The following is a 25,806-nucleotide window of genomic DNA, read 5'->3' as shown; positions in this document are numbered from 1 at the left end:
CTGGCACTCTGGTCCGGTGGGTCAAGGACAGGACTGAGGAGTCTGCCTTTTAACTGTCACCCTGAGCAGTTCTGGTGCAGCTGTCTGGAAGGCAGCAGGGAGCTGGGGCGACTGGGGTAGCACTGGAGGAGAGAGGGTTTGTCCCCATGGGGGGCCGAGGAGGTGCTGTGATGGCCAGGACCTGGTGACCAACGGGGCCCAAATAAGAGGACACTGAGGCCAGACATAGTGGTTCACACATGTAATCCCAGCACTGTGGGAGGCTGAGGCAGGTGGATCACCTGAGGTCAGGAATTCAAGACCAGCCTGGCCAACATGGCAAAATTCCATCTCTACAAAAAAAATACAATAATTAGCCGGGCATGGTGGTGTGCACTCATGGTCCCAGCTGCTTGCGGGGAAAAGGGCTGGGGTGGGAAGATCACTGGGACCCGAGAGGCAGAGGCTGCAGTGAGCCAAGATGGCGTTACTGCACCTCAGCCTGGGTGACAGCAAGACCCTGTCTCAAAAAAAGAGGACACTGAGTTGTCACTTCAACCCAGGGCCGACAGGACAAAGCAGGAGGCTTCTCTCAGTCTAGACATCATGGATGGGTGTGAAAGCACCGGAAGCATTTGCGTCACAGGTGGTTTGGGGAAGCAGGGTTTGAGGAAGCCACCCCATGACCCAGAGGAGGGCCCCAGCCATGGCTTCCTGTGTCTTCCACAGTGGGATGGGCTGCTCAAGCCCCCACACTCTCTGGCCCTCTTTGCTACTAGAGGAGTTGGCCAAGGGGGCCAGGCAGGAGTGGGCCAGGACTGCAACATGGGACTCTGCTGAGGCCCAGCTGCAGGCTCAGAGCTTAGCCTGGGCAAAGGCCTCCGCCACAGGCAGTGGGACTGTGGCACTTGGTGTGTGCCCCATTCTTTCCTGCCAGGCTTTTTTTTTTTTTTTTTTTTTGAGACGGAGTTTCGCTCTGTCCCCCAGGCTGGAGTGCAGTGGCGCCATCTCAGCTCACTGCAAGCTCCGCCTCCTGGGTTCAAGCCATTCTCCTGCCTCAGCCTCCTGAGTAGCTGGGACCACAGGCGCCCGCCACCACGCCTGACTAATTTTTTTTGTATTTTTAGTAGAGACGGGGTTTCACCATGTTAGCCAGGATGGTCTCGATCTCCTGACCTCGTGATCCGCCCACCTCGGCCTCCAAAAGTGCTGGGATTACAGGCGTGAGCCACCGCGCCCGGCCTGCCCGGCTGACTTTCATGGGGTGTTCTCATTCTCTGTCCACAACTCTCCCCACCCTTCAAAGCCCAGCTGGGAGGCCCTGCTCTGTCTTGCTGCCACTTTCTACTTGGTCTAAGCATCCACCTTCCGTTTCCCAACTAGGCTGAGAGCCCCCACCCCACCTCATGGGGCACCTGGGCAAGGGTGGTTGGCACTTGAGTGTCACTGCAGGGGCTTTTTCTTTTTTCTTTTTTTTTTTTTTTGAGATGGGAGTCTTACTGTCACTCAGGTTGGAGTGCAGTGGCGTGATCTTGGCTCACTGCAACCTCTGCCTCCCGGGTTCAAACGATTCTCCTGCCTCAGCCTCCCGAGTAGCTGGGATTACAGGCACGTCGCCATGCCCAGCTAATTTTTTAGTAGAGATGGGGGTTTCACCATATTGGGCAGGCTGTTATTGAACTCCTGACCTTGTGATCCACCTGCCTTGGCCTCCCAAAGCCAGGGACTTTTTATTTCTCCCTGGCCTCTTTGAAATAAAATCATGCTCTTCCCCTGGTTTTCCCCATCTCAGGAAATGGGCCCTCCATCCATCCTTTCTCTTGTTTGGCAGCGGGGGGGTTCCCTCTCTTCACACCCACATCCTGGCCGCCTCTCCTTGCCAATCCCAGCCCAGTCCCCTGCCGGGCTGACCCCTGCAACTCCCTAAGCACCCGTCTTAAGGAGCATGCCCAGCATGTCCAAGCCCTACCCAGCTGCTGTGTCACATCTGACTGTGACACGTCACCTCTTTCTTCTTTTTAGGGTACACCTGTCTCCTTTACCAGAAGCAAAGCTCCATGAGGGCAGGGATGTTTATCTATTTGGCTCACTGCTGTAGCCAGCACCCAGACAGTGTAGTGCAGAGCAGGCACCCACTCAGGACTAGTTGTAGAAAAGATGAAGGTCGTTCTCTGCTCTCCACAACCTACAGCCTTGTCCCAGACACAAAGCAAGAGAAAATGCTGAGTGCTGTCTGCTCCCGCCTGTGAGGTCCCTTCCTATCCCCCAGCCCCGGGCCCCTGGTCACTGGGTAAAGCCCAGCTCCACCTCTGACCTGGTCAGCCTAGGCTGGGCTGGCCAAGGCCTGGCAGGGGCCACAAGTTGCCACATGCAGGGTGGTGGCCAGACATCAACTTCATCTCTGCCCCCTCTTCCCGTACCCCTTATTGTGCTGGGCTCTCCGGAACAGATATCTGCCTAGCCGAATCCAGCCGGTCTGTCCAGGCCACTATCACTGCCTATACCACCTGCCCATGGGCCAGTGTCCACCCACAGGCCAGGCTTCCCAAGGGGGTGCCTAAGTCTGGGTCTTAGCTGCATCAGTAAGAGGGTTACAGTCATAAGACCCTCCTCACAGCCTCTCAGGAGGACTCTGAGCTCATCACTGGAAGGCGCCTAGAACCTCAGAGCTCTTTGAACATTTTCGCTGCAGTCATTTTCGCTATTTCCCAGGCACTGCTGTAGTCCTGGAAATACGGGAATGAACAAGACAGCAAAATACCTGCTGCCATAGAGTGAGCTTATATTGTAGTTAGGGAATGGAGAACAGAAAGTTCATCTGTATACAGATAAACTCAATGGAGAAAAAAGTTACAAAAAAACAGCAAGTGCAAGGCTCTGAGGCAGGACCAAGCTTGGCAGACAGATGGAGAGAGGCCGGGAGCACAGTGAGGGGAGGAGGTGAGGTCAGGGAGAAGGGCAAATCCACTGTGACCTGAGCTGGTGCCTTCTGGGCGTGGGAGGACTTAGCTGCAGGGGCCTGGGAAGGGCACAGCCCCAGCATCCTGGCTCCACACCACTGGCCTGCACTGCCCTTCTTGGTGCCTCAGTTTCTCGTCTGCCAAATGAGGGCCGACCCCCACTGGCATTGGATGACTCTGATGCTCCTGGCCACACCCTAACACCTATTTAGTACCTGGATGTGGATGGAGGCCCATGGCCTTTGGAGAATTCTAGAATCTCAACAGGAAAGACCTCAAAGAGCACCAGGTCCAAGACCCATGTGTGATGCCCACTCCCAGTGGTGCCTCGGGCCACTTCTCCACAACCAGCTGCATGCATTCCATCAACAGTCGGCTCTCAGGTGACAGTCTATGCTGGGCACCAGAAAGGTCACGTGGGCCCCACCATGCAGGTCGTTACGGGCCATTTGTTTCCAGCTCAAGAGGCAAAATGAAGAGCCCAGACTGGAGCCCGAGTCCTGGGTTCAAATCCCAGCTCTACCTCCTTGCTCAAAATCCTCCTAGTTGAGCTGCGCGTGGTGGCGGGCGTCTGTAATCCCAGCTACTCAGGAGGCGGAGGCAGGAGAATCGTTTGAATCCGGGAGGTGGAGGTTGTGGTGAACCGAGAATGCACCATTGCACTCTAGCCTGGGCAACGGAGAGAACCTGTCTCAAAAAAAAAAAAAAAAAAAAAAAAAAAAAAAAAAAAAAAGGCCGGGCGCGGTGGCGGTGGCTCATGCCTGTAATCCCAGCACTTTGGGAGGCCGAGGCGGGTGGATCACGAAGTCAAGAGATCAAGACCATCCTGGCTAACACGGTGAAACCCCCTCTCTACTAAAAATACAAAAATAATTAGCTGGGCGTGGTGGCAGGCGCCTGTAGTCCCAGCTACCCGGCAGGCCGAGGCAGGAGAATGGCGTGAACCCGGGAAGCGGAGCTTGCAGTGAGCCGCGATCGTGCCACTGCACTCCAGCCTGGGCGACAGAGCCAGACTCCATCTCAAAAAAAAAAAAAATCCTCCTGGGTGTGGCATCTGCCTCACGGGTGTGCTGCGGGGACTGGGTGAAAGAACACATGTGCTGTGCTCAGTTACAGCAGTGCCTGGGCTGCACTCACCCTCACTCTCCTCCCAGCCATTCCCCAGGCACACCCGGTCTACACCACCTTCCACAGACGGAAAACGCGGCTAATCCCGAAGGACACAAGAGGAAGGGCAGACCTACCCGGGCTGCGCTGATCTTTGCATTCAAGCATTCATCCGCAACACAGGACAAAAGACATCGCCTGCCTGGAAAGGCGAAGTCGCCCCGCCAGAAGTCCGAAGCTGCAGTGAGGTGTGGCTTCTAAGCACTGATCCATCCTAACATGTCCCGAGGCCGTCAGGCCTCCTAGTTTAGATAGCAGCAGGCACAACAGCCTTCACAGGAACTGTCGCCTGCCTTTGTGCCCAGCTCTAGCCAGAACCTGCGCAGGCTGTCATCCTTCCACCCCTTAAGGAGAAACGGAGGCCAACCCTCAGCTCCTGTCCTGTTTCAGCATCAATTCCCAAAAGGAGCCATTTCTTTCTTCAGGATGAGGCTTCTGCAGAACTGTTCAGGTAACAAGTGAAACCTAATCTTGTGTGCTATCTCAAAGATTGTGCAACCTTATTCAGGGTTTTATGCGACAGCTGTTGGCATGAAGCCCTCTTGAATAAACAGGTGGAGGCCCAGGCTGTCCCTCCCTCTGAACCTCTCAGAGATCTCCAGCCTCCTCCCTACACAACGAGCACTCAGCTCTGGGCAAAGGACCCAGCCTCCTATAAATGGCCAACTATACGGTTCCAGGGCCCCACGAATCAGCCATCGTGGCCTACACCGAGCAGGGCTGAGCAAATCCCACTCTGGGAACCAATCTTCAGCCTTGGACTGCCTCCTCCCCCAGATCTCACACGAAATGTTAAGACCAGCTTGGGGTGGGTGGGTGGCGCTTCACTAGGTTACTTTGCCAGGAAAGGAATTCACACGCGCAAGTACTTTCCCTACAAAATAATTTATTGGAACACACAGCTACAGCACTCTATGTACAAGCACATTGACGCTCCTGACTATCCTCAACTAGGGGACCCTTTTCTTCCCCCTTGCCTTGCGGACCTCTTCTATCAAATCTTTCAGGTACTGGATCTCCTTGGCCAGGGAATCCGCCCTCTCTTTTAGAGCCTCGTTCTTCTTTTCCAGCTCTTTGCACTCACCAGTAAGAGCCTCCTGCTCCGCCCTCTTCTTCTGGCGGTACCTAGTGGCTGCTGTTTTGTTTTGCTCCATTTTTTTCAGCTTCTTATCCAGTTTCTCACCCTTTACTTTTGCTGCTACCATCTTCTCTCCAGGAGGATCGTAAGGTTTGGGGCGGGCAGACCCACAGAGAACACCTGGAGATGGGAGGCTCCTATTTGGAGAGCCCCTGGTAGAGGGGCTGTGCTGAGGAGACCCCAGATAGGACTCTGGGCTCATACAGATGCCACTATCATTATCTGAAGGGGTGTCTTCCTCCTTTATGCACTGAGGGATCATGGCAACGTAACCAGTGTAGTCTGGCTTCCTATCTCCTTCAGTGATATCCACTTCACTGCCCAGCTCTAAACTAAAGGAATGATCTGGAGTGGAGGACAGGACCCCTGAGGAAAGGGGAAGAGGTTGCAAGAAGGTGAAGGGGGCAACCTGGTCGGGTTTTGTTAAACTTTCTGGGAGATGGCCAATTGGGTTCACCGTCTGGGGGGGCTCCTTATTAGTCTCCTGGACTAGGGGGGCAAAGAGATCACAAGTGTCATCCAACGTGGTCAGAAGGTCATCTGGCATGGTTTCCAGGTCATCTATACCCAACAGGGCATCCAAGTCGAACTCCTTCAAATCCATTTTCTCCAACATCCAATCTGTCCCGGAGAAGGCATCCTCTGCAAAACATTTGAGTGATGGGGCCAAGTGAGTCAGATACAAAGGTAGGAGGCCCCTAACCCTAGATCCCACCCGGACGATGTGGTGGTGGCCCACTCACCCTTGCTGTTGTTGGAGGGACTGACCAACCCATCCACAGCCAGCCATTCGGAGGAGCCCGCCTTAGCCTTGTCGCTGGAGAACCCATGAGGTTTGAAGTGCTTGGCCACCTCCAGGTAATCATCTAAGAGACCTAGGCTTTCTTCAGCCCCCAAACCCGACTGGTCGAAGGGGGACATCAAGTCCCCCACCAACACCTCGCTGCTCAGGAAGCTCATTTCGGTCATGTTGCGGTGCTTTGCTGGAATCGAGGAATGTGCTTAATTCGAAGGTGTCTTTGTCGGTTACAGCAACGCTGCTGCTGAATGCCGTGAGAAGCCTGAATGAGAATCAGAAGCCAACTCCCATTAGAGGTTAGCTGTTCTGAGAATTTCATCCTTCCACTTATGAGGCGGGACTTCTCTAGATCGGCCATCTAGAGAATCGGGAACAGGGCAGTTGTATCTGCCCCTCCCTGCTTGCAACTCAGGTTCCACAAAATGGACGCTCACGGAGACCAGGCAATTCTTCCACCGGCCGCCAAGAGGAAGGCGCTCCGTCCCCACGTCCAAATGCGGCCAGGGCGGCCGCGCCCCGCCCACCGCCCGCCCTTGACTCACGCCCGCGCCGCCGCCCTGCCGCCGCCATCTTGGTTCCTGCCACGTTTCGCGGGGCAACAGCCAAGACCCCTGGGACCCTTGCGGGGCTCGGGGTCCGAGGGCTGTAGGGCCCCTGGGGAAGCAGTCCGGGCACCCGACTGCGCTTTCCCGATCCCAGGCAAGCGAGCGTCTCGGGGACACCCAAGCAAAGACCACGCGTCCCGGGCGCTCGTTAAATCGCTTCCCCCTTGGCGGCACCGCCCTGGCCCCAGGCCGCACCCCACCAATCCAAAACCCGCGCCGGCCCCAGGAGCACAGCTGGACGACCCGCCCCGGTACTCACGCCATGGCTTAAGCCGCTGGGGGTTGCCGCTGCAGAGCCTGGTGCTGCTGCCGCCGCTGCAAAGGCCAATGCTGCCGCAGGCACTGCTGCCCCTAATACGCCATGGTGGCCGTGGACCCTGAGGGCGGGGAGGAGGGAAAACGCACACGTGCAGGGAAAACTACATCTGTGGGCGGGCAAAGTAGAAATGGCTGCAGTGGCCGCCCGCCGGCCCTTTATAGATTTCGTCTCTATGGGGACGCAGCACAGACGCATCCTTCCGCCGCGACCACGTGACCGTCTCCTCCCGCCCGCTCCCTTCCCTCCCTCCCTTTGACGCCCCAACCGTTTATGCCCAGGGCGTAGCTGTGACGAGAAAAGGAGTTTGTTTTTATGGCCTCACGAAAGGAGAGAGGCGTACTACTTTACTAGGCTTCTATGATCAGAGTCCGTTCTTTCCTTCGCCGCCGGAGCGCGGAGTGATCTCCCAGACACGCCTCGCTTCCGGTGTCAGCGCAGTGGGCGGGGAAAGGTCGTTTTCCGGCGAAGAGTTTTTATTGTGAAGGGCGAGGACGCCAGGTTATCGCGCGAGGTGCTGGCGAAGAGCGCGCGTCAAGGTGATTGGCCCAGGCCCGGTGAATCATATATACCTCGAGCTCTTATTGGCTCAGGGCCCTAGATGGGCGGCTGCTGGGAGAGGGATCCCGGGGTCCGCGTGGGAAGGGTTGGGGTCTCGGGTCTCTGCTAGGTCTCTGCTAGTCCTCAGCCAGCCTCGCCTGCTGGCCCGCCACGATCGCGCTGGCTCCTGCCCCCAGGCGGCCTTAGCCCAGCGCACCCCTTAGTGGCCTCAGGGACCAGCCCCTGCGGTCGGATCCCGCCGCCCTCAGTGGAGGTCCGCACTGGTGGCCCCGCCGCCGCTCCCAGCCTGCGCGTCCTTCGGTTGCGGGTGGTGATTTGTGGCCTGCGGAAACCGGGGGGTTACCTGTTCCAAGCCTGAGTTTTCCAGAGGCCCCATTCATAGCCGACACGGCGCTGCTGCCCCCGGGAGGTTGAAGGGGCCTCGAGAGGGCGCGCCGGGCCTGTCCACCTACCCCCAAAGGCCGGCTGAGTCTGCATGGCTCCTCCTAAACTCTGGAAAGGAGCCGGGAAGACGCGCCGTCCTGTCGCCCAACCTGGGTTTTTACAATTTTCATCCGGCTCAAGTGCAAGGCTGCCACAGAATAGCATCATAGAGGAACTTCTGGTGTCCGAAGATTGCGTTCTCCTAAGAACAAGATTTTCTTCGCTGCCGTCTCCCTGGGGTAGTTCGGATTCACTCCGGATTCTGAACTCCCCGGCCTAACCCGCTTTTCAGCAGTCACGCCCATGGCCCAGGGAGGAGAGGCGCTTGGGAACCCACGGCCACTTACTGGGGGTTGTGCGTTGGGAAGGGGTAGTCTGTTTTAAGAATACAAGAAACCTCCCCATCATCTTTCAGCCCCTTCCAGTCAGGCCCTGTGAAGGTGGAAACTTTGAGTTTCCGCCTCTATTTCACTGGGCCACACAAGTATGAGCGCTGTGATATCAAACAACCAGGGAAGCACTGCTCTAAATAACCACAGGCCATCTGCTGCGCTCATTCAACCTCGCCCACAAATCCTTTCCAATGGTAAACCGTGGCCCAATGGGATGAAGCTTCTTGCTCAAAGTCACAAGGCTCCCAGTGGAGGGAGTATGGGGTAGGAGTTAGAAGACAGATTTTGGGGAGCGCATCCAAAAGAATCCTGGCTGGGACATTTTGGCTAAATGACTTATACTCTCTGAGCCTCAGTTTCCTCATTTGTAAAATGAGACTACTGATGAGTATCCTTGCCTCATGAAGTGAGATCATACATGTAAAGCACTTAGCACAGTGCCTGCCTGGTACATGTAAGCGCCCAATAATGGTTGCTGTTGCTGCCACTGTTCATAGAACTCAGGTCTCCTGACCCTGACTTCTGCCACTCTCCATCACATCCTCCTGCTGCCTCAGAGGACTCTTCATTATTATTTAATGAGATGAAACCAACAACTTTAAAACTGGTATACACAAGGCATACTGGATGCTGGAATAAAAGTATGTTTTTTCTTTCTCCTTGGGGAATCGTGAGTGTTGAGATATACAGAAGTTGGCGCCAGGAGCAGTGGCTCCAGCCTGTAGCCCCACCTACTCAAGCCGAGGTGGGAGGATTGCTTGAGCCCAGGAATTCCAAGCTGCAGTGAGCTGTGATCACAACACTGCAACTCAGCCTGGGCAACAGAGCAAGACCCTGTCTTTAAAAAAAAAAAAAATACAGGAGTTTTCTAGCCTTTCCATGCAAAGGCAGTAAGAATACCTGAGCCATTAGCCATGTCTTCCAAAGGCAGAACTAGGGACCCACAGGACGTGTTCTCCTTTTGCTATAGACAGTACCTCCTGACAGATGACTGTGCAAATGGTTGAGTATTAAAGTAACACTGCCCCAATTTTGACACTGAAAAGGTCATAAAAGAATGACTCCCATGGCAGCCTGTCCCATCCATTCTTTTATAGAGACCTAGCTCAAACACTTCAAAGGTTCCCCTAGCTGAAAATGGAGACCCAGTACCACTCCCACAGTAAAATGTTCCATACGACACACACAAGTCACAGCTGTTGGAAAGGAAATGTTTATTTTCTTCTTCCCATGCTATGGAAGGACATTGTGTTCCGCAGTTTTATTTCCTCCCTCAAGGAGAAAAAGGACAGCAGGTCTCTGGGCCTCGGGGCTAAGCTGCCCCTACTTATATAGACCTAACCAAGACAGTACAGAAAGACTGGTGACTGATTCCAAATCTACCAGCTAACACATCCACCACCACTGCGGGCAGGCAAGTGACTAGAAGGCAAGTTGTGGACTTGGCCTCAGGGACCAAGAATTTAAAGACTACAAGGTGATCCAAATGTAAAGGTAAACACCTAGTGTGCATTTGACCATGGAACCCACCTCTCTGGTATTCTGGCCACTTACAGTAAGTGGCATCTAAAAGGGCTGCAGCCTCCCAGCCTGGTGCAAGGGTCAGCTCTGTCCTAAGTCTCCTATCATTCTCCTTGGCCTTGAGTTTCAGACAAAAGGGCAGAGTTCTAACAAATCCTCTGACAGAACACGTTCTCAGCCAAGTCAGTCCCAAGGAACTATCATGGCAGAGAGCTCTGGACACTCGCAGTAGTCTGTATTTACAGAACCCCCCCACCTCGGGGCCTCTCCTGGGTCCTTCCATCCTGAAGCTGATTCCCCTTCAAGACTATTTGAACTCTCAACTTGAGTGGAGTGCAGGGAGCACAGTCAGCAAATGTGGAATATGGACAGGTGGCTGGGACCCAGGAGACCGTGGGCCTCTGCAACGCTTCTTTAAACTTGAGCTTCAACATTTCTTTATTTAAATAAAACTTTAAAAGTCATAACCAAGCATGTAAAGAAAAATACTGTCATCTTGAGCTCATTTTTTAGGAAGGGCAACAGAGGAGAACCAAAATAAACTCTGGAATTTATTAGCTTTAAGATAATGAGTGCATTTTTTAAGTGTTAGGCTAAGTATAAAGTTTGCTAACCTTGATGGCACACACACAAAAATCTCTAGATGGAGAAGTAGAAGATGCTGTTACTTCAGGCAAAAGTAAGAGTTACTGAACAGGAAGGCAGAGTAGCGGGGAAAGTTACTCATCTTTCCCCAAAGACTTAAAAAAGGGGACAGGTGCAGAATGTTGTCCTCTTCTATCCAAGAATCTCAAAGCAATTGCCTATGTTCCACACTTTATGATGAGGAAGATGGCAGCAAAAAGAACGGCTTGCCCAGTCATGGTCAGCAAACCCACCAGGACCAGCGCTGAGAGTTCACACTGCTTCTGGTTCTGAGGACTTCTTAAGAGGTTCTTCCTTGTAAAATGACAAAGTTATGGTTTTGTCCAACAGTTAAAAGAGATGCTCTTTAAGAAGGATGATAAACTCATTTGCCTTCCTTAAATGACAATTACACTCAACTTAAATAACTTGGGACTCTTTAAAATCTTATCTTTTCTAAGCTCTCCTTCCAATTTTTATTTTTTTGAAATAGGGTCTCACTCTGTCACCCAGGCTGGAGTGCAGTGGCACGATCTCAGCTCACTGTAACCTCCGCCTCCCGGGTTTAAGTTATTCTCCTGCCTCAGCCTCCCGAGTAGCTGGGATTATAGGCGCCTGCCACCACGCCCAGCTTATTTTTATCTTTTTCATGGGGACGGGGTTTCACCACGTTGGCCAGGCTGGTCTCGAACTCCTGACCTCAAGTGATCCACCCGCCTTAGCTTCCCAGTGCTGGGATTACAAGCATGAGCCACCGCAACCAGCCTCCTTCCAATGTTTTATGTGAAATTTGGTCAGAGATGCAAGCTTGGGAAAGCTTAAATTTTTTTAATACTCATGGCAGGGAAACCAAATCCTTTATCTCAATGAATAATCTATACTTTTGCAACAGTCTATCAATCCTCTCCTCTCCCTTCCCTCTAACGGATACCCAGTGGGTACACAGGAACCCTGTCAAGCTCTACCCCATACCTTCTAGATTCATCCAGGATGGTACTCAGGCATACAGATTTTTTTTTTTTAACTCTCATTTGAGTCTGACCAACAGACAGGGTAGATGAGCTCTCTCAAGATTCTCAGCTTTATGTTTTTTGTTCCCTCTCAATACCTTTATGCAAACGAAACTGAAACCACCATAAGAAATCCTTGTTAAGGGGAAAAGAGGCAAAAAGACCTCTAAATATAGTCAAGGTTAACCCTAGTTCTCAATTTCCTAATCTGTGACAAAAGAGGGGCAGGAAATCTCTACCCTAAATTGATGTTGAGGTATCGATGCTAAAGAGTCATTTCCTGTTACTATCGTTGGGAAGGAATGAGACAGCTGCAGAGAGCTTCACCAGAACCTCAATGATGGAGAGGTAGTCATTGAAAAAATAAGACAACTTGACGGAAGGAAAACAAAATACTGAATGGGCAGATGAGAAACAGAATTATCATCAGAGTCTTGCTACAAACAGGGAAAAACACAAACCAAGATGACACACAGACATGGTAGATTAAACATTCCTCCCCACCTTCAGGATACATTTACATTGCAATAAATACTGCAATCTCAGCAGCGGCAAACAAGGAGGAATGTAGGAAATGCCCACCTCCTCCCCTCTGTCTTATCTGTGTGCTCTCTTCCTTGGTAGCACCGATCTCCCCAGGTGCTGGGTGAGAAACAGGACAGGGGGAAGAGGTCCGTGCATGCTCACTTGCCCTCTGGCCGTGCCCGGAGCGCTCAGCAAACACCCCTCTCACATTCCTATGGCAGACGCTGGAGGATGAAGGGCTGGCTGTTGGGTCTGTTCTTGCTCTAAGGCCACATCCTAGAAAAGCAGGGCCTGTCTGGGGAGAAAACATGGCCACCAAACCCCAACTAGTGACTGCATTTTCCAGCTGACATTCAGTCGACTGTCTACCTCCGTCATCCTCACCTGATGTCTAAGGCTGCGTTCCTTCAAGGCCTTGTCCTGATTGGCAATAAAATAAGGAAAAGGTGTGAAAACCAGCATTCATGATGAAGTGGTGCCCTGGCAGCCCCCATCCTTGTCTGTCTGACCCCTGCAGCCACAGATGACGAGCAGACACTGGGCACACAAACCCTTCACTAGGCCCTTAACCAGCTCTGGTTCCCTACTCTGCACTTCTGCTAATAGCCACCAAGAAATTCAACCTGCAAATAACTTTGCATTCAGCTTATCCTGTGTGGGTCATTAACAGTGTTCCCATGAGAGACATTCTCAGCATTTATGAATGGGTCAGGAGGTTGGGGGGAGGATGGACTTCTGCTCCAGGAACCGTGGTCAAAGGCCAACTCTTCTACCAGCCTCACTCCCAGAAACCCTAAATACTGTCTCAGCACTCGCTCTGTAGAGTTCAGCTTTGAAACATGCTATCACACCTCTTCAGTGGCATTCAACTAAAAGGCAACATCTTAATTAGGCAGATATGCTCCAGGGACAAGAGCAAAACAGAAGGCATGAACGAGAGAGGAAAAGACAGAAAAGACACTGAAAAGGAACAGGCAAACGGGCAAGGCAGACCAGAGAGAGGCAGCAAACATGGGCCGAAACGCAAAACACCAAGTGGTCCATCAGCTCAGGCCAGCACGCCACCTTCTCAATTCATTCCAGAAAAATTAGCCTGGAGCCAGGGGGCGGCAGAGAGCACAGTGATTGGTAACAAAAATAGGAAGAGTTGGGTAACAAAATAGGCGACGGAAGAGATGTCATTCTAATCAGCATGAAGTGACCAGGGTGATGATCAGCAAGACACGAGGCACCAGGAACCCTGTGAGGCACCAGTTAGGTAGCCAAGTGTATCTAACGGAGAATCCAGGGACTGACCACCAACACCCGCTTTGGCCTTTACCTGCCCTACGTCTGCAGCAGCACCTCTGGCTCAGACAATGAGCAATACAGAGTGTATCCTAATTCGTCTATTTCTTCAGGGGTGAGCTCTGCAAATAAGTTCACCTTGGGGTTTAGGGCACTGGGCAGGACTCCAGCCTCTAAGTAGCTGATAAGTCCCCTCAAGGCCTGCAGGAAACGGTCGGCCAGCATATCCGGAGACCAGTCAGCCTCCTCCTGGGCCAAGTGGAGGATGACATTGGTTAGCTGGCTGGCAGTGAGGTGGCCCAGAGCCGGGGTGGACTTGCATATGGCCTTGAGGATCTTGAGGCACAGAGATCGGCAGCCCGAGTCAGCCTGGTCCAGAGCCCGCAGGCGTGCCGTCTCCGCGGGACGCAGGCTCAGCCGCCACAGGTTGTCATACTGGGCTAGCCGGTGTGGTTTGGCCACCAAGACTGTGTCACCTAGGGCCACTGATGGCAGGAAGTCAATGAAGAGATGTTTGTCACGCTCATACTGCACCTCCAGTGTGAGGGCTTCTGGGGGTGGGGCCGGGCGGATCACATAGTCCAAGAGGGACCCTATGGCTGGCCAATTGATGGAGCCAGCCACTACCTTCTCAAATGTATCTGCGACTGTCTTTGGAGAGAGGTAGCCCCCTACTACACAGCGGTCCCAGTAACTGCTCCCACGAGGAAAGTACTCTGGATTCTCACGACGCACCAGGAAGAAGCCAGGGACATTCATGATGGTGTCTTCACCAGGAATACATGACCACAGGTTCTGCTCCAGCACAAGGGGCACAATGAGTTGGATGTGGTCAGCTGTCACCACCTGTCAGGGCAGAATTTAAAGGGTTTTGAGGGTTTACTCTGTTCAAAAGACATGCTTCCTCTAAGACGGTTCCCACCATCTTACATTCCCCCCCGGCAAGAATGGGAACTCTAGGCCGGGCGCAGTGGCCCATGCCTGTAATCTCAGCACTGTGGGAAGCTGAGGCGGCTGGCTCACTTGAGGTCAGGAGTTCAAGACCAGCCTGGCCAACATGGTGAAACCCCATCCCCTACTAAAAATACAAAAAAATTAGCCAGGCATTGTGGCGTGTGCCTGTAATCCCAGCTACTCAGGAGGCTGAGACAGGAGAATTGCTTGAACCCAGGAGGCGGAGGTTGCAGTGAGCCAAGATCGTGCCACTGCACTCCAGCCTGGGCAACAGAACAAGACTCCATCTCAAAAAAAAAAAAAAAAATTCTTTCATGTCACCATGTCAATCTACACAGAGTGAGAAAACTAGAAAGGAGAGATGGGCACAAGAATATAGGAAGGAGGAGGCCTCTTATAGCTTCCTAGAAGTTGTAAGTAGGACTAAAACATGAGAAACGATTAAAGACACAAGAATAAAGAATAACAGGCCAGGCTCACGCCTGTAATCCCAGCATTTTGGGAGGCCGAGGTGGGTGGATCACCTGAGGTCAGGAATTCGAGACCAGCCTGACCAGCATGGCAAAACCCCGTCTCTACTAAAAATACAAAAAAATTAGCCAGGAGTGGTGGCACACACCTGTAATCCCAGCTACTCGGAAGGCTGAGGCAGGAGAATCGCTTGAACCCGGGAGGCAGAGCTTGCAGTGAGTCGAGATCGCACCACTGCACTCCAGCCTGGGCGACAGAGTGAGACTCCGTCTCAAAAAAAAAAAAAGAATAACGAGCATGGATCTCCAAATGCTGCTGAGGTACACAGGATTCGGAAGCTGTAAGACCTCAGTCTTTCTGGCAAGCCTGGGACACTGATCTGTGCCAACAACACTACGGTGCTCAGCACTCAAACCCCACCCACCATGAGAACCACCTTGTTACCTGCAGGTCATCATAGAGGCTGCCACTCAAGTACATGTCCCGAAGCGGCATGTCAGGCAACTTGGCCCGCAGGAAGCTCCGGAGCTCGGCACATATGTCCACAGCAGCTTGCTTGGCCCGAGCCTGCTCTCCAGCAGGGATGGCTGCCCGGTTCCGGTAGTAAGTAAGAAGTTTCTCCTGCAGGGACATGCGGAGTCGTGACTTCTTCAAGTCTACCTGGCCCTTCCTGGCCACTGGCTTGGGCCGGGGCAGGCAGAATGTATCTGCCAAGGCAAGAGAGAGAGGCACGTGAGCTCTGCCCATGCCTGCTCAGTCCACAGCTGCCTCAGCCCCAGAAAGAAGGGCCTGGCATGGAGGGCAAGTGCTGACACAGTGCCGGGCACAGATGTGCTCAGGAAACATCTGCTGAGTGCAGGAGTGGTACTGAAAGTCCAGAGAGGTCCCAGGAGGGGCAGCAGCCCTTCTCACCTGTGTCGAAGGCAGAGGAGTCTGTGGGAAGGGTCTGCAAGGACCGGCTCAGGCCCGTCTTCATGTCCCTGTTCAGCAGTCGGGGGGAGCCCATCCAGTTGGGTTCTTCCCAGCTCCTTTTCCCCGAATGGCTCAGGCGGGTGGGGCTGGTAGGGGCACTGATCGCCCGATCGTACATCTGAAATAGCAGAGAGGACACAGGACATAAACCTGCCCTCTTTCCCTATTTCCTTCCAATTTACTTCCTCCCAGAAGCTCTGTCCTAGTAAGTTCTTTTAGTAATTTTGTTTTTGTTTTAGATTATAGAATACTTTGCTCCATGCAGAAAATCTCAGGGAAGACTAAATGATATAAGACGTAGATAATCCATGTCATGACCCAGAGAAAACTGTTTGTAATATCTGGTATGTTTCTTTCTAGATGCATGTAATGACGATCACTCTATACATACTTTTGAAACCTGTTTTTTTCACTTATCATTGCGATCATTTCCTCCTAGAACGCTTCGACATTTTCTTTCTATAAAACATTACATCTTATGACCATACCACTACATTCCACCCCCAGCCCTGGCTGCATGCACTTACCCGCTTAACTGCCAGCGTGGCGATGCCCAGCATGGCCGCTCCACCCACCCCCAGCACCAGCCGGGCATTGGAGAGCACAAAGTCAATGGCCGTGCCAATGCCATTGTCATCCTTCTTGCCTTTGCGCTCACCAGCGCCTGCCATTGCTCATCTGAGAATGAAGACAGAACACGGCTATAAGTACTGGGACCCCAAGAACCTCCCTCCCCTAACAAGCCAAACCCCAACAAGTACAGGGTACTCTGTGAGTTCCAGCAACCCAAATCTTCTTGCCTCCAGCACTGCATGCTTTAGGGTCTGGAGGGAGCTACAATGTCCCATGATAGATCAGGATGCAAGGAGGAGGGGCTGATCTTGGGTACTGTAGGAAAACTTTCCCCAAGCTAGTGAGATTAAGAAAGCATTAAGCTCAGTGTCAGTCCTTTTTCGTATTACAATGAAGTACCCCACCATGCAAAACAGCCCTCTCTCTGCCCCTTTACAATGTTAAAATGCAGGTCTCTACCCCTTCACAGGGGTTATAAAGCAGGTCTCTACCCCTTCACAGGGGTTATAAAGCAGGTCTCTACCCCTTCACAGGGGTTATAATGCAGGTCTCTACCCCTTCACAGGGGTTATAATGCAGGTCTCTCTACCCCTTCACAGAGGTTATAAAGCAGGTCTCTCTACCCCATCACAGGGGTTATAATGCAGGTCATTTCTTCGTCCTTTGGCCACTACTTTGTGGAAGGTTAGATCTGAGCGGGACCTTGGAGCTCATCTAATGCCATCACATCACCTCACACAGAGGTTCTCAACATAGGGAGGTGATGTGTCAGGTCTCAGAGAAAAGAAATGGTACAGGCGCAGTGGCTCATGCCTATAATCCCAGCTACCCGGGAGGCTGAGGTGAGAAGATCGCTTGTGGCCAGAAGTTCAAGACCAACCTGAGCAACATGGCAAGACCCCCATCTCCAAAAGTAAAAGATAAAAATAAATTGAGCGTGGTGGCACATGCCTGTAGTCCTATCTACTTAGGAGGCTGAGGCAAGAGGAATGCTTGAGCCCAGGAGTTTGAGGCTACAGTGAGCTATGATCGCGCCACTGCACTCTAGCCTCAGTGACAGAGTGAGACCCCATCTCTTAAAAATAAAAACAAAAAAACAAAATGGGCCGGGCATGGTGACTCACGCCTGTAATCCCAGCACTCTGGGAGGCCGAGGCAGGCGGATCACCTGAGATCAGGAGTTCAAGACAAGCCTGGCCAACATGGAGAAATCCCGTCACTACTAAAAATACAAAATTAGCCAGATGTGACGGCGCATGCCTGTAATCCCAGCTTCTCAGGAGGCTGAGACAGGAGAATCCCTTGAACCCGGAAGGCGGAGGCTGCAGTGAGCCGAGATCACACGATTGCACTGTAGCCTGGGTAACAAGAGCTAAACTCCGTCTCAAAAACGAAAACAAAACGACACAGTCATCTCCAGAACTCAGGACTCCCCACTCCTTGTATGACGCTTTTTCTACTGTACCATGCTCACCCTTACCCAAATCAAATCGGCCCTTATTCTATCTACTTTCTGCAAACAAAACACAAAACAACATGTACCAAACATCCTGCACACGGAACTGAAACTACACGTCCATATGTGAGAAAGGTCCCTCCATGGACCCTCCTACTTGACAAATGCTTTGTTTCTTGAGAGAAGTGCGCAGCGGGGACTATAAAAGCTTAGGTGAGACTGGTATACCGGGAGATAAAAAACAAAGGACACTGCAGACTCGACTGCTAACTGGAAAACAAAACACCCATCTGCTCGATTACACCTGGAAGAGGAACTAAAAATGCGTTCACCTGAAAGAAGTACTTGGGCACCACAGCGAAGAGGCTGGCCTCCAGCACAGTGCTCAGGCCAGTGCTGCTCCCGGCTACAGTGGAGTCTTCCTGACTGCAGCAGCAGCAGTCCCCAGATAAGCCCATTCCTGTGGAGTTAGAACCCTGGGCCTGAGCCGGGTAAAGGATGACAGTGTGATTCAGATCGGAATACCACTCAGCATGCTGCCACTCTCCTCTATAATATCCCGTGTCCTTCACGCCAGGAATGACATAAGGGAAAACAAAGTCGGATACCATTTAGCGTCCCAGAATGGGAGGACATCAAGAGACAGGATCAGCCGGGCGCGGTGGCTCACACCTGTAATCCCAGCACTTTGGGAGGCCAAGGTGGGTGGATCACGAGGTCGGAAGTTCAAGACCAGCCTGGCCAACATAGTGAAACCCCATCTCTACTAAAAATACAAAAAATTAGCGAGGCATGATGGTGCGTGCCTGTAATCCCAGCTACTCGGGAGGCCAAGGCAGGAGAATCACCATTGCACTCCAGCCTGGGCGACAGAGCAAGACTCCGTCTTGAAGAAAAAAAAAAAAAGGATCACTGAGGATTATCTTCCATGTAAAATAACATTCCTTCTAATACCGTGTTACAAGTGGATATTTCTAGCTTCCACATCTTACGCTCCTGCCTCTACCTCCCTGAAAAACAAAGAAATATTTCTGACTCTATTATTCCAGTAATTGAGTTAACTAAGAGTCACTGTCAAGCCCAAAAATATTTTTTTCCCTAACTAGAGTTCACACCTTGGGGGTACTTTCTTTTTCTCTACCATTTACAGTCAATAGAGGCTTCAGGTTTAGGGACATGAAAGACTATTTCGCCAAACCGAGTACATTCCCACCTCAAATGCACAGAGCAAAGCCAGGGAGAAGAGTTAACGTTTGTATTTACAGGTGGAATCAGGGAAGAACACCAGACACCCTCCCTCCAGTGGCCACTGAGATAGAGACGGGACAAACCAAACTTAGCAGAGGCAGGATAACCCAATCAGGAGAAAAGCAGAACATTATACATTTCCCCACACATAACAATCTCTCTTGTTTTAACTCTTTACTGAAATATTTACAATAGGGAGAGCCACTGGACACATGTGCCCTCTAAATGATCCTTGAGTGTGATGCAGCAGGGCCAGAAGGGCACCTCCTCACTCCGGGCAGAAGCAGCCTCCCTGGACCATTTTAGTCCTTGGTGCCCTTCTGATGACTGGTGAGAGCAAGGTGGTGCTACAGATGACAGAACAGAGCGTGGGTTTTAGAGTCAGAAATCCTGAGATACAGAACTTGCCTTGAGCCCTGACTTATTAGCTGGGTGACCTCAAATGAGTTACTTAACACCTCAGCTACGAAAAGGGGATAATGGTCCCCGCGTGGGACCAAATCACAGGGTTGTAGTGAGGAAAAACCATTCACTGCAATCCTGTATGTGAACGGTATAAACTGTATTGCAGTGGACGGTCTATAAACTGTAGAAGTGCTCCACAGATGAGTTAGCATCTAGTCTTTTAAGATTTCCATCCACAGGACAAAGGTCAGCTTCCAGAAGTCAGTCAGCAACCCAGACTGTCCTCTGAGTGACAATGCACCTTTTGAGACTGCTCTAAAACGGCCTTGAAAATTCGCAGTGATGCCATCTTGGACTTGAGATCAAAACTATTTTTTCTTTTTTTTTGAGACTGAGTATCACTCTGTCACCCAGGCTGGAGTATAGTGGGGCAATCCCGGCTCACTGCAACCTCCACCTCCCGGGTTCAAGTGATTCTCCTGCTTCAGCCTCCCTAGTAGCTGGGATTACAGGCATGAGCCACCACACCCTGCTAATTTTTTGTATTTTCAGTAGAGACAGGGTTTCACCATGTTGGCCAGGCTGGTCTCGAACTCTTGACTTCAGGTGATCTGCCCACCCTGGCCTCTCAAAGTGCTGGGATTACAGGCGTGAGCCAACAGCTGAGATCAAAACTATTAAGTTGGGCCAGCTTGTTAAAGGCTTTTCGGCCGGGTACGGTGGCTCACGCCTGTAATCCCAACACTTTGGGAGGCCAAGGTGGGCAGATCACGAGGTCAGGAGATCGAGACCATCCTGGCTAACACGGTGAAACTCTGTCTCTACTAAAAACACAAAAAATTAGCCGGGTGTGGTGGCAGGCGCCTGTAGTCCCAGCTACTCGGGAGGCTGAGGCAGGAGAATCGCTTGAAGTCGGGAGGCAGAGGTTGCAGTGAGCCAAGATTGCACCCACTGCACTCCAGCCTGGGCGACAGAGCAAGATTCCATCTCAAAAATAAAAGGCTTTTCCTACTGTAGTGCAATAGGCACCCCCCGCCCACCATCCAAGGACGGACTGCCATCACAGACCTGGTGACCTGGAACAGAAGACGGCATCCACAAGCTCAACAGACAGACACGGACCTTACTTGAAAAGTTAATTCAACTTGTTCCAGTTTAAACTGCTTCTCCATGACACGCTCTCCACTCAGGTTCTGCTGCATAAGCTTAGAGCCTACTAGCAGGTAAGAACTCCACCTCCAATCGGGACTGTCATTAAGGAACCCCATTGCTTAATGGGTACAGAGTTTCAGATGTGCCAGATGAAAAAGGTTCTGGGGCTCTGTTACCCAACAATGTGAATATACTTACTACTACTGAACTGTACACTTTAAAATGGTTAAGATGGTTAAAATAAAAAACAAAGAAGGAACACAGACCTGGTGGGCAGAACTAGGGATGGAGAATTTCAGCTCTGCCAATATTTCAGGCAAGTTATTTAACCTGTCTCGCTAGATACAAAAATGGGAACAGAAATGCTCATCACCCTAATATAGTTAAGGATGATGAATGATGGAGGCCTTGCGGCTTCCTAGGATGACAGCACAGAAATGTGAAAGTTCCAACTTATTTTAATTGAAAAAGCCATAGGCCTTTTTATAAACCTATCTTGCTTGAGTATGTACGAGACTAGGTAGCAGATATTGAGTGTGTATTATGTGCTGGGAATTTTACACTTATTATTAATTCCCTCAATCCTCACAACAACAATCCCATGAGATCAGTAATATTATCCCAAATTTACAGGATGAAGAAACTGAGTAGTTTCTGTAACTGACCCAAGGTCACTGTGTCAGTAAATTATGTGACCAAGATTTGAACCCTGAGATCACGCGGTGGGGAGAACTAATCTACAGGGGTCCTAGGTACTTGCTCCACACCTTGTTCCCATCTCCACTCCATTAACCCCCAGACCATATGCTTCTGGGGGACATTTGGGCTCATTCACTGCTGCATCCCCAGGGTGTGCAGTGTTTGATGCATAGCGAGTATCTGTTGTGGGAATGAAGTATTAACTCTACGGCGTTTTGTTTCTTGGTTTTTTTGAGGGGGTAGTGATAGCAGCGTGTAGCCCAACTCACAGCCAAAATATATTAGCAACACAAAGATTTCAAGGAACGCCCTAATTCCCTCCTAGATCCGCTAGCCAACCCTCCCTGTGCAGACAGGCTCCCATGGGCATCACCCCATCCCTGGCCCTGTACTGCCAAAGGCAGATGTGCCAATCCTAAGTGGCTGAGAAGAACCAAAAGTCATTACATAAGGCTCTCTTCCTACTTTCCCTCCCCCAGTTAAAAGCAGCACCCTCCACCCAGCTGGCAGGCCTTACACCCAGTTACTCTTCATCTTTCTCTCTCCTCCTCCTGCCTCAGCCAACTGATCACCAAGTCCCACTGCTGTACACACTGTGTTTATATGTGGCCACCCCCACCCCTCGGTCCCTCAATCTGATCTGGCTACATCCACTGCCTCTAGCATGTCTCATCAATTTATTCTTCACACTGCCACTGGTATGCTCCCTCTACGATACAAATGTGGCTATGTCATTCCTCTGTTTACAGAGCTGTGATGGTCCCCACATAAGAAGATATACATTACAATCTCAACTTGGAGTCAACGTCCTTCCAGACCAGGCCCAGCCTCAACTCTGGCTATTTGCCTTACAGGGGTACCATGCTGGCCACATCAGACTTAAGTTTCCAGACTACAAAGTGCAGTTTCTGGACAGGCAGAGCTGTTTGAACCTATAATCCCAAAGCTTTGGGAGGCAAGGGTGGGAGGATCGCTTGAGGCTAAGAGTTTGAAAGCAGCCTGGGCAACATAGCAAGACCGTCTCTACAAAATAAATAAATAAATAAAAAATTAGCTGAGCACATTGGTACATGCCTGGCGTCCCAGCTACTCAGGAGGCTGAGAAGGGAGCACTGCTTGAGGCCAGGCATTCAAGGTTCCAGAGAGCTATGATCATGCCACTGTACTCCAGGTTGGGCGAGAGCGAGACCCCGTCTCTTTTTTTTTTGGAGACGGAGTGTCACTCTGTCACCCAGGCTGGAGTGCAGTGGCGCGATCTTGGTTCACTGCAACCTCCACCTGCCGGGTTCAAGCAATTCTCCTGCCTCAGCCTCCTGAGTAGCTGGGACTTAAGGCATGCGCCACCATGCCCGCCTAATTTTTTGTATTTTTGGTAGAGACACGGTTTCACCATGCTGACCAGGCTGGTCTCGAACTCCTGACCTTGTGATCCTCCTGCCTTGGCCTCCTAAAGTGGTGGGATTACAGGCGTGAGCCACCGCACCGGGCCAACCCTGTCTCTTAAAAAAGAAAATTGCAGTTCCCACTCCAGGCATTTGCTTATTCCTGCCCTGCTGCTGGTAAACCTCTATTCTCATTTGAGGCAGACCTCAAATGTCCTCTTTTTTCCCCCCCACCCCAGAGACAGGGTCTCATTCTGTCACCCAGCCTGGAGTGCAGTGGTGCAATCATACCTCACCGCAGCCTCAACCTCCTGGGCTGAAGCCATCCTCCTGCCTCAGCCTCCTGCAGAGTTGGGACTATAGGTGCACACCAGTGCACCTGGCTCTCCACTGATTTCTAATGACTAAAAGGATGACTTTGATCCTTTTCTCGGTCCCTTGCAACAAAAAATAAGGAAACCTATAGGAACGAGGGCCTACGTACCTGAGGCTTCTTAATACATCTGTAAGACGGGGATGGAAGAGAGCAGGAGTGTCTACAGAAGGCACCTTTGTCCTCTTTCCCTTGGAGGATCCTAAATGATCCTCCCCAATTTGCCGTTGAGAAAGACCAGGCCCTTCTCCAGCTGCCTCTCCCGGGCCTCAGGGTCCTCTAGCTTCTGATTTTTTCGGAATTCACGGCGGATGGAGGCAAAGTAGAAGTCTCGATCAGTGTAGCGAAGCTGTCGGCCCTGGCGCAACAGAGCCCGATAGAGACTCAGCACCGCCTCTCGGCTCCACGGGGCCATGGGGGACTGGCAGGGGCTGGGTGTCACACTATAAACAGAAGGAAAGACATACAAGCCTAGTATCAGAATTAATAACAAAAGGACCTGTAGAGACTATGTGAGGGCTTTTTAATCCAAGTTCCAGAGACCCCCCCGCCTCCAGGTCACCGTATGACTTAATGGCAAGACTAGGACTAGAGACCCCAGCCTCTGGATGCCCATTCTGGAAACATACAGGTTGTGGTTCACCAGGGCTCAAATCCTGGCCCTGCCACTTACTTGCCATATGACTTTGGGCAAAGGACTGAACCCCCGCTGAGCACCAGCTTCCTCACTTATAAAATGGAGATTAGGATATTATGGCAATAGTACCTACCACATAGGATTATTTTGAGAACTGTGCACGTAATGAACGGTAATAGAACTTCACCACAGGGGGTGATCTAGGAGGGTTGAAGACAAGCACTCAGCCATACTTGAATCCTGGCACCAACACTTACGAGCCACATGACCGTGGGCAAGTCTCCTAACCTCTCTGTGACTGTCTCAGTTCCTCATCTGTCAAGTGAGGATAAAAATCATATTTTGCCCATACGGTTGGCATAAGCACTAAATGAGTTTAATGTATGTGAATATGTTTAGAACAGCACTTGGCACACACGAAGCACTCTATCAACAGCAGCTATTATTAATAGCACCTAGCCAGGTTTGTAAATGCTCAATAAATAATTACATTTAAGTATAAACTGCCACTGCCTTCCTTCAGTAACAATAAACCCTTACACAAGCATATCTGTAAAGTGCTTTGTTGCCCATGACCACATTTAAAATAAGAATCTAGAAGGTGGTCAGGGTTCTTAGTAACAGTAAATGCTTACTGCATTATATTGCACTATATACAACGTGCAATGTTCGAAGCATGTCTCACATAACAACTCATTCTGTCAGCTACCCTAGGGGTCAACATTACCCCATTTTAAGTGGAGGAAACAATCTCCCAGAGGGAAGTAACTTGCCCGCGGGCCCACAACTGTCAAGGGGAGGGCTGCACTGCTGACCCCAACTCTGCCTGCCTCTGGAATGAGTTACCCTTTGCTGGAGCCGGACCGTGTGTACAGCACTTCTGGGTGCTCCACGAACTTTCCCAGCACAGCGCTTGGCACATAGAAGGGGCTCAAAATTATGCGTAACGGAGAGAATTTCACAACGTCCCCATGTGGAAGAAATGACCACCTCCGTTTCAGAAATAAAGAAATGACACCAAGTGGGGGAAGTATTTGGCTGGAAAAAAAGATTGGACTTTGGGCCCAAAGTCCGCTAGCCCTTAGCCTCCGGCCTTGCTAACTTCCTGCGCAAGCTTGAGCAAGCCACCATCCCTGCCCATTTTTCCTCAACTGTTTAAGAGATCCCTCGGCCCTAAGGACCTCCCGATGCAGAAAATCAACAGAAGTGTTTGATGCTGTAAAAGGCGACTGTCACGGCGAGGGCTGTAACTACAAGGTCGCTGGGCGACTGGGCGGCTGAGCCCCAGCCAGTCTGCACTTCACCAACCGTGGGGGCCGGGCCGGGGTGCGGAGGCCCAGAGGCCAGGGCAGGCCTGCTTCGGGGCACTGGAGGTCTCCGAGGTTGGGGCGGGGCAGCCGAGGGGTCTCCCAGGGGAAAGTCCCGGGCGGGATGGGGCGAGACCCCCGGCTGCATGCTGGTATAATGACTCCGGGCCGCATGCGAGGCGCCGGCAGCAGCCTGAGAGGAGGCGCTGCAACCTCCCGGCCGCCCAGCCGCCGGCGGCCCTCATTCCTTCTCTCACTCACCCGCAGGCCGCGCGCGCTACCACTCCGCAGGACTCGCCTCTGGCCGGGTACCTCTCCCCGGGTCACCCATCAACATGGCCCCTTCACTTCCGGGACACGACCTTGCGCACGGAGATGCGAAGGGGCTGAAGGGAGCACGAGGGCGAGCGGAGGCGGAGGGACTTCCGGTCTTCTCCAAGCTCTCTCTCGGGCCCCGCCCCCTGCGCATGATTCCGCCCCCCAATCCTGAGCCCCGCCTCCGTGTGTGACCTCACCAAGGGACGGGCCTGCAGAGGCCACTCGCGCCCCGCCCACAGAGGACTCCGGTGTCCAGGTCCGGCTGTGGGTACCGGGGTGGTCCCGATGCTGGCAGAACTTCAGAGGGCGGGAGGTAGCCTCGCTGTCCAACAAGGCTGCCGCACCGGGTAGGCCCCTCACCTGCTGGCAGCCCCTTAGCCTGTCGGGGTACCTGGCCAGCCTCCTGTACTGTATATGCTGATCTCTGGCTGGGGCCCTGGGGTACCTGAGGGAATTCTAACACTAATATTCAGAGCTCCTCCAACCCATTTTCTCAGATCGCCTTCTTTTCATCCCTCCATGCTGTTCCTACTCCCCAGGCCCCATGGCTTC

The 25,806-nt window shown here is 51.9% G+C and overlaps 3 protein-coding genes across 3 annotated transcripts; all 3 read right to left on the bottom strand.

The window, feature by feature from the left end:
* Window positions 1–4,972: 4,972 nt before the first annotated feature.
* On the bottom strand, window positions 4,973–6,213 carry ATF4 (activating transcription factor 4). Its single transcript, XM_034949064.3, has 2 exons — window positions 5,988–6,213; window positions 4,973–5,886 (listed from the first exon to the last, which is right to left on the bottom strand). The coding sequence occupies exons 1-2, from the start codon at window positions 6,211–6,213 to the stop codon at window positions 5,057–5,059; spliced, it is 1,056 nt and encodes a 351-aa protein (XP_034804955.1). The 3' UTR covers window positions 4,973–5,056.
* Window positions 4,973–25,429, bottom strand: MIEF1 (mitochondrial elongation factor 1). The gene is made up of 7 exons (XM_008975116.4): window positions 25,198–25,429; window positions 23,104–23,435; window positions 16,232–16,382; window positions 15,645–15,822; window positions 15,177–15,439; window positions 6,908–14,153; window positions 4,973–6,305 (listed from the first exon to the last, which is right to left on the bottom strand). Exons 3-6 carry the CDS (start codon window positions 16,373–16,375, stop codon window positions 13,347–13,349), a joined length of 1,392 nt encoding a protein of 463 aa, XP_008973364.3. The 5' UTR covers window positions 16,376–16,382; window positions 23,104–23,435; window positions 25,198–25,429; the 3' UTR covers window positions 4,973–6,305; window positions 6,908–13,346.
* On the bottom strand, window positions 23,195–23,407 carry LOC129395161 (mitochondrial ribosome and complex I assembly factor AltMIEF1). The gene has a single exon (XM_055106010.1). The coding sequence runs from the start codon at window positions 23,405–23,407 to the stop codon at window positions 23,195–23,197; it is 213 nt and encodes a 70-aa protein (XP_054961985.1).
* Window positions 25,430–25,806: the final 377 nt, after the last annotated feature.

Source organism: Pan paniscus, chromosome 23 (assembly GCF_029289425.2).
Source record: "Pan paniscus chromosome 23, NHGRI_mPanPan1-v2.0_pri, whole genome shotgun sequence".
Classification (NCBI taxonomy): domain Eukaryota; kingdom Metazoa; phylum Chordata; class Mammalia; order Primates; family Hominidae; genus Pan; species Pan paniscus.
The sequence above is the reverse complement of the archived record's forward strand: the minus strand, read 5'-3'. Positions and strand labels throughout refer to the sequence as shown.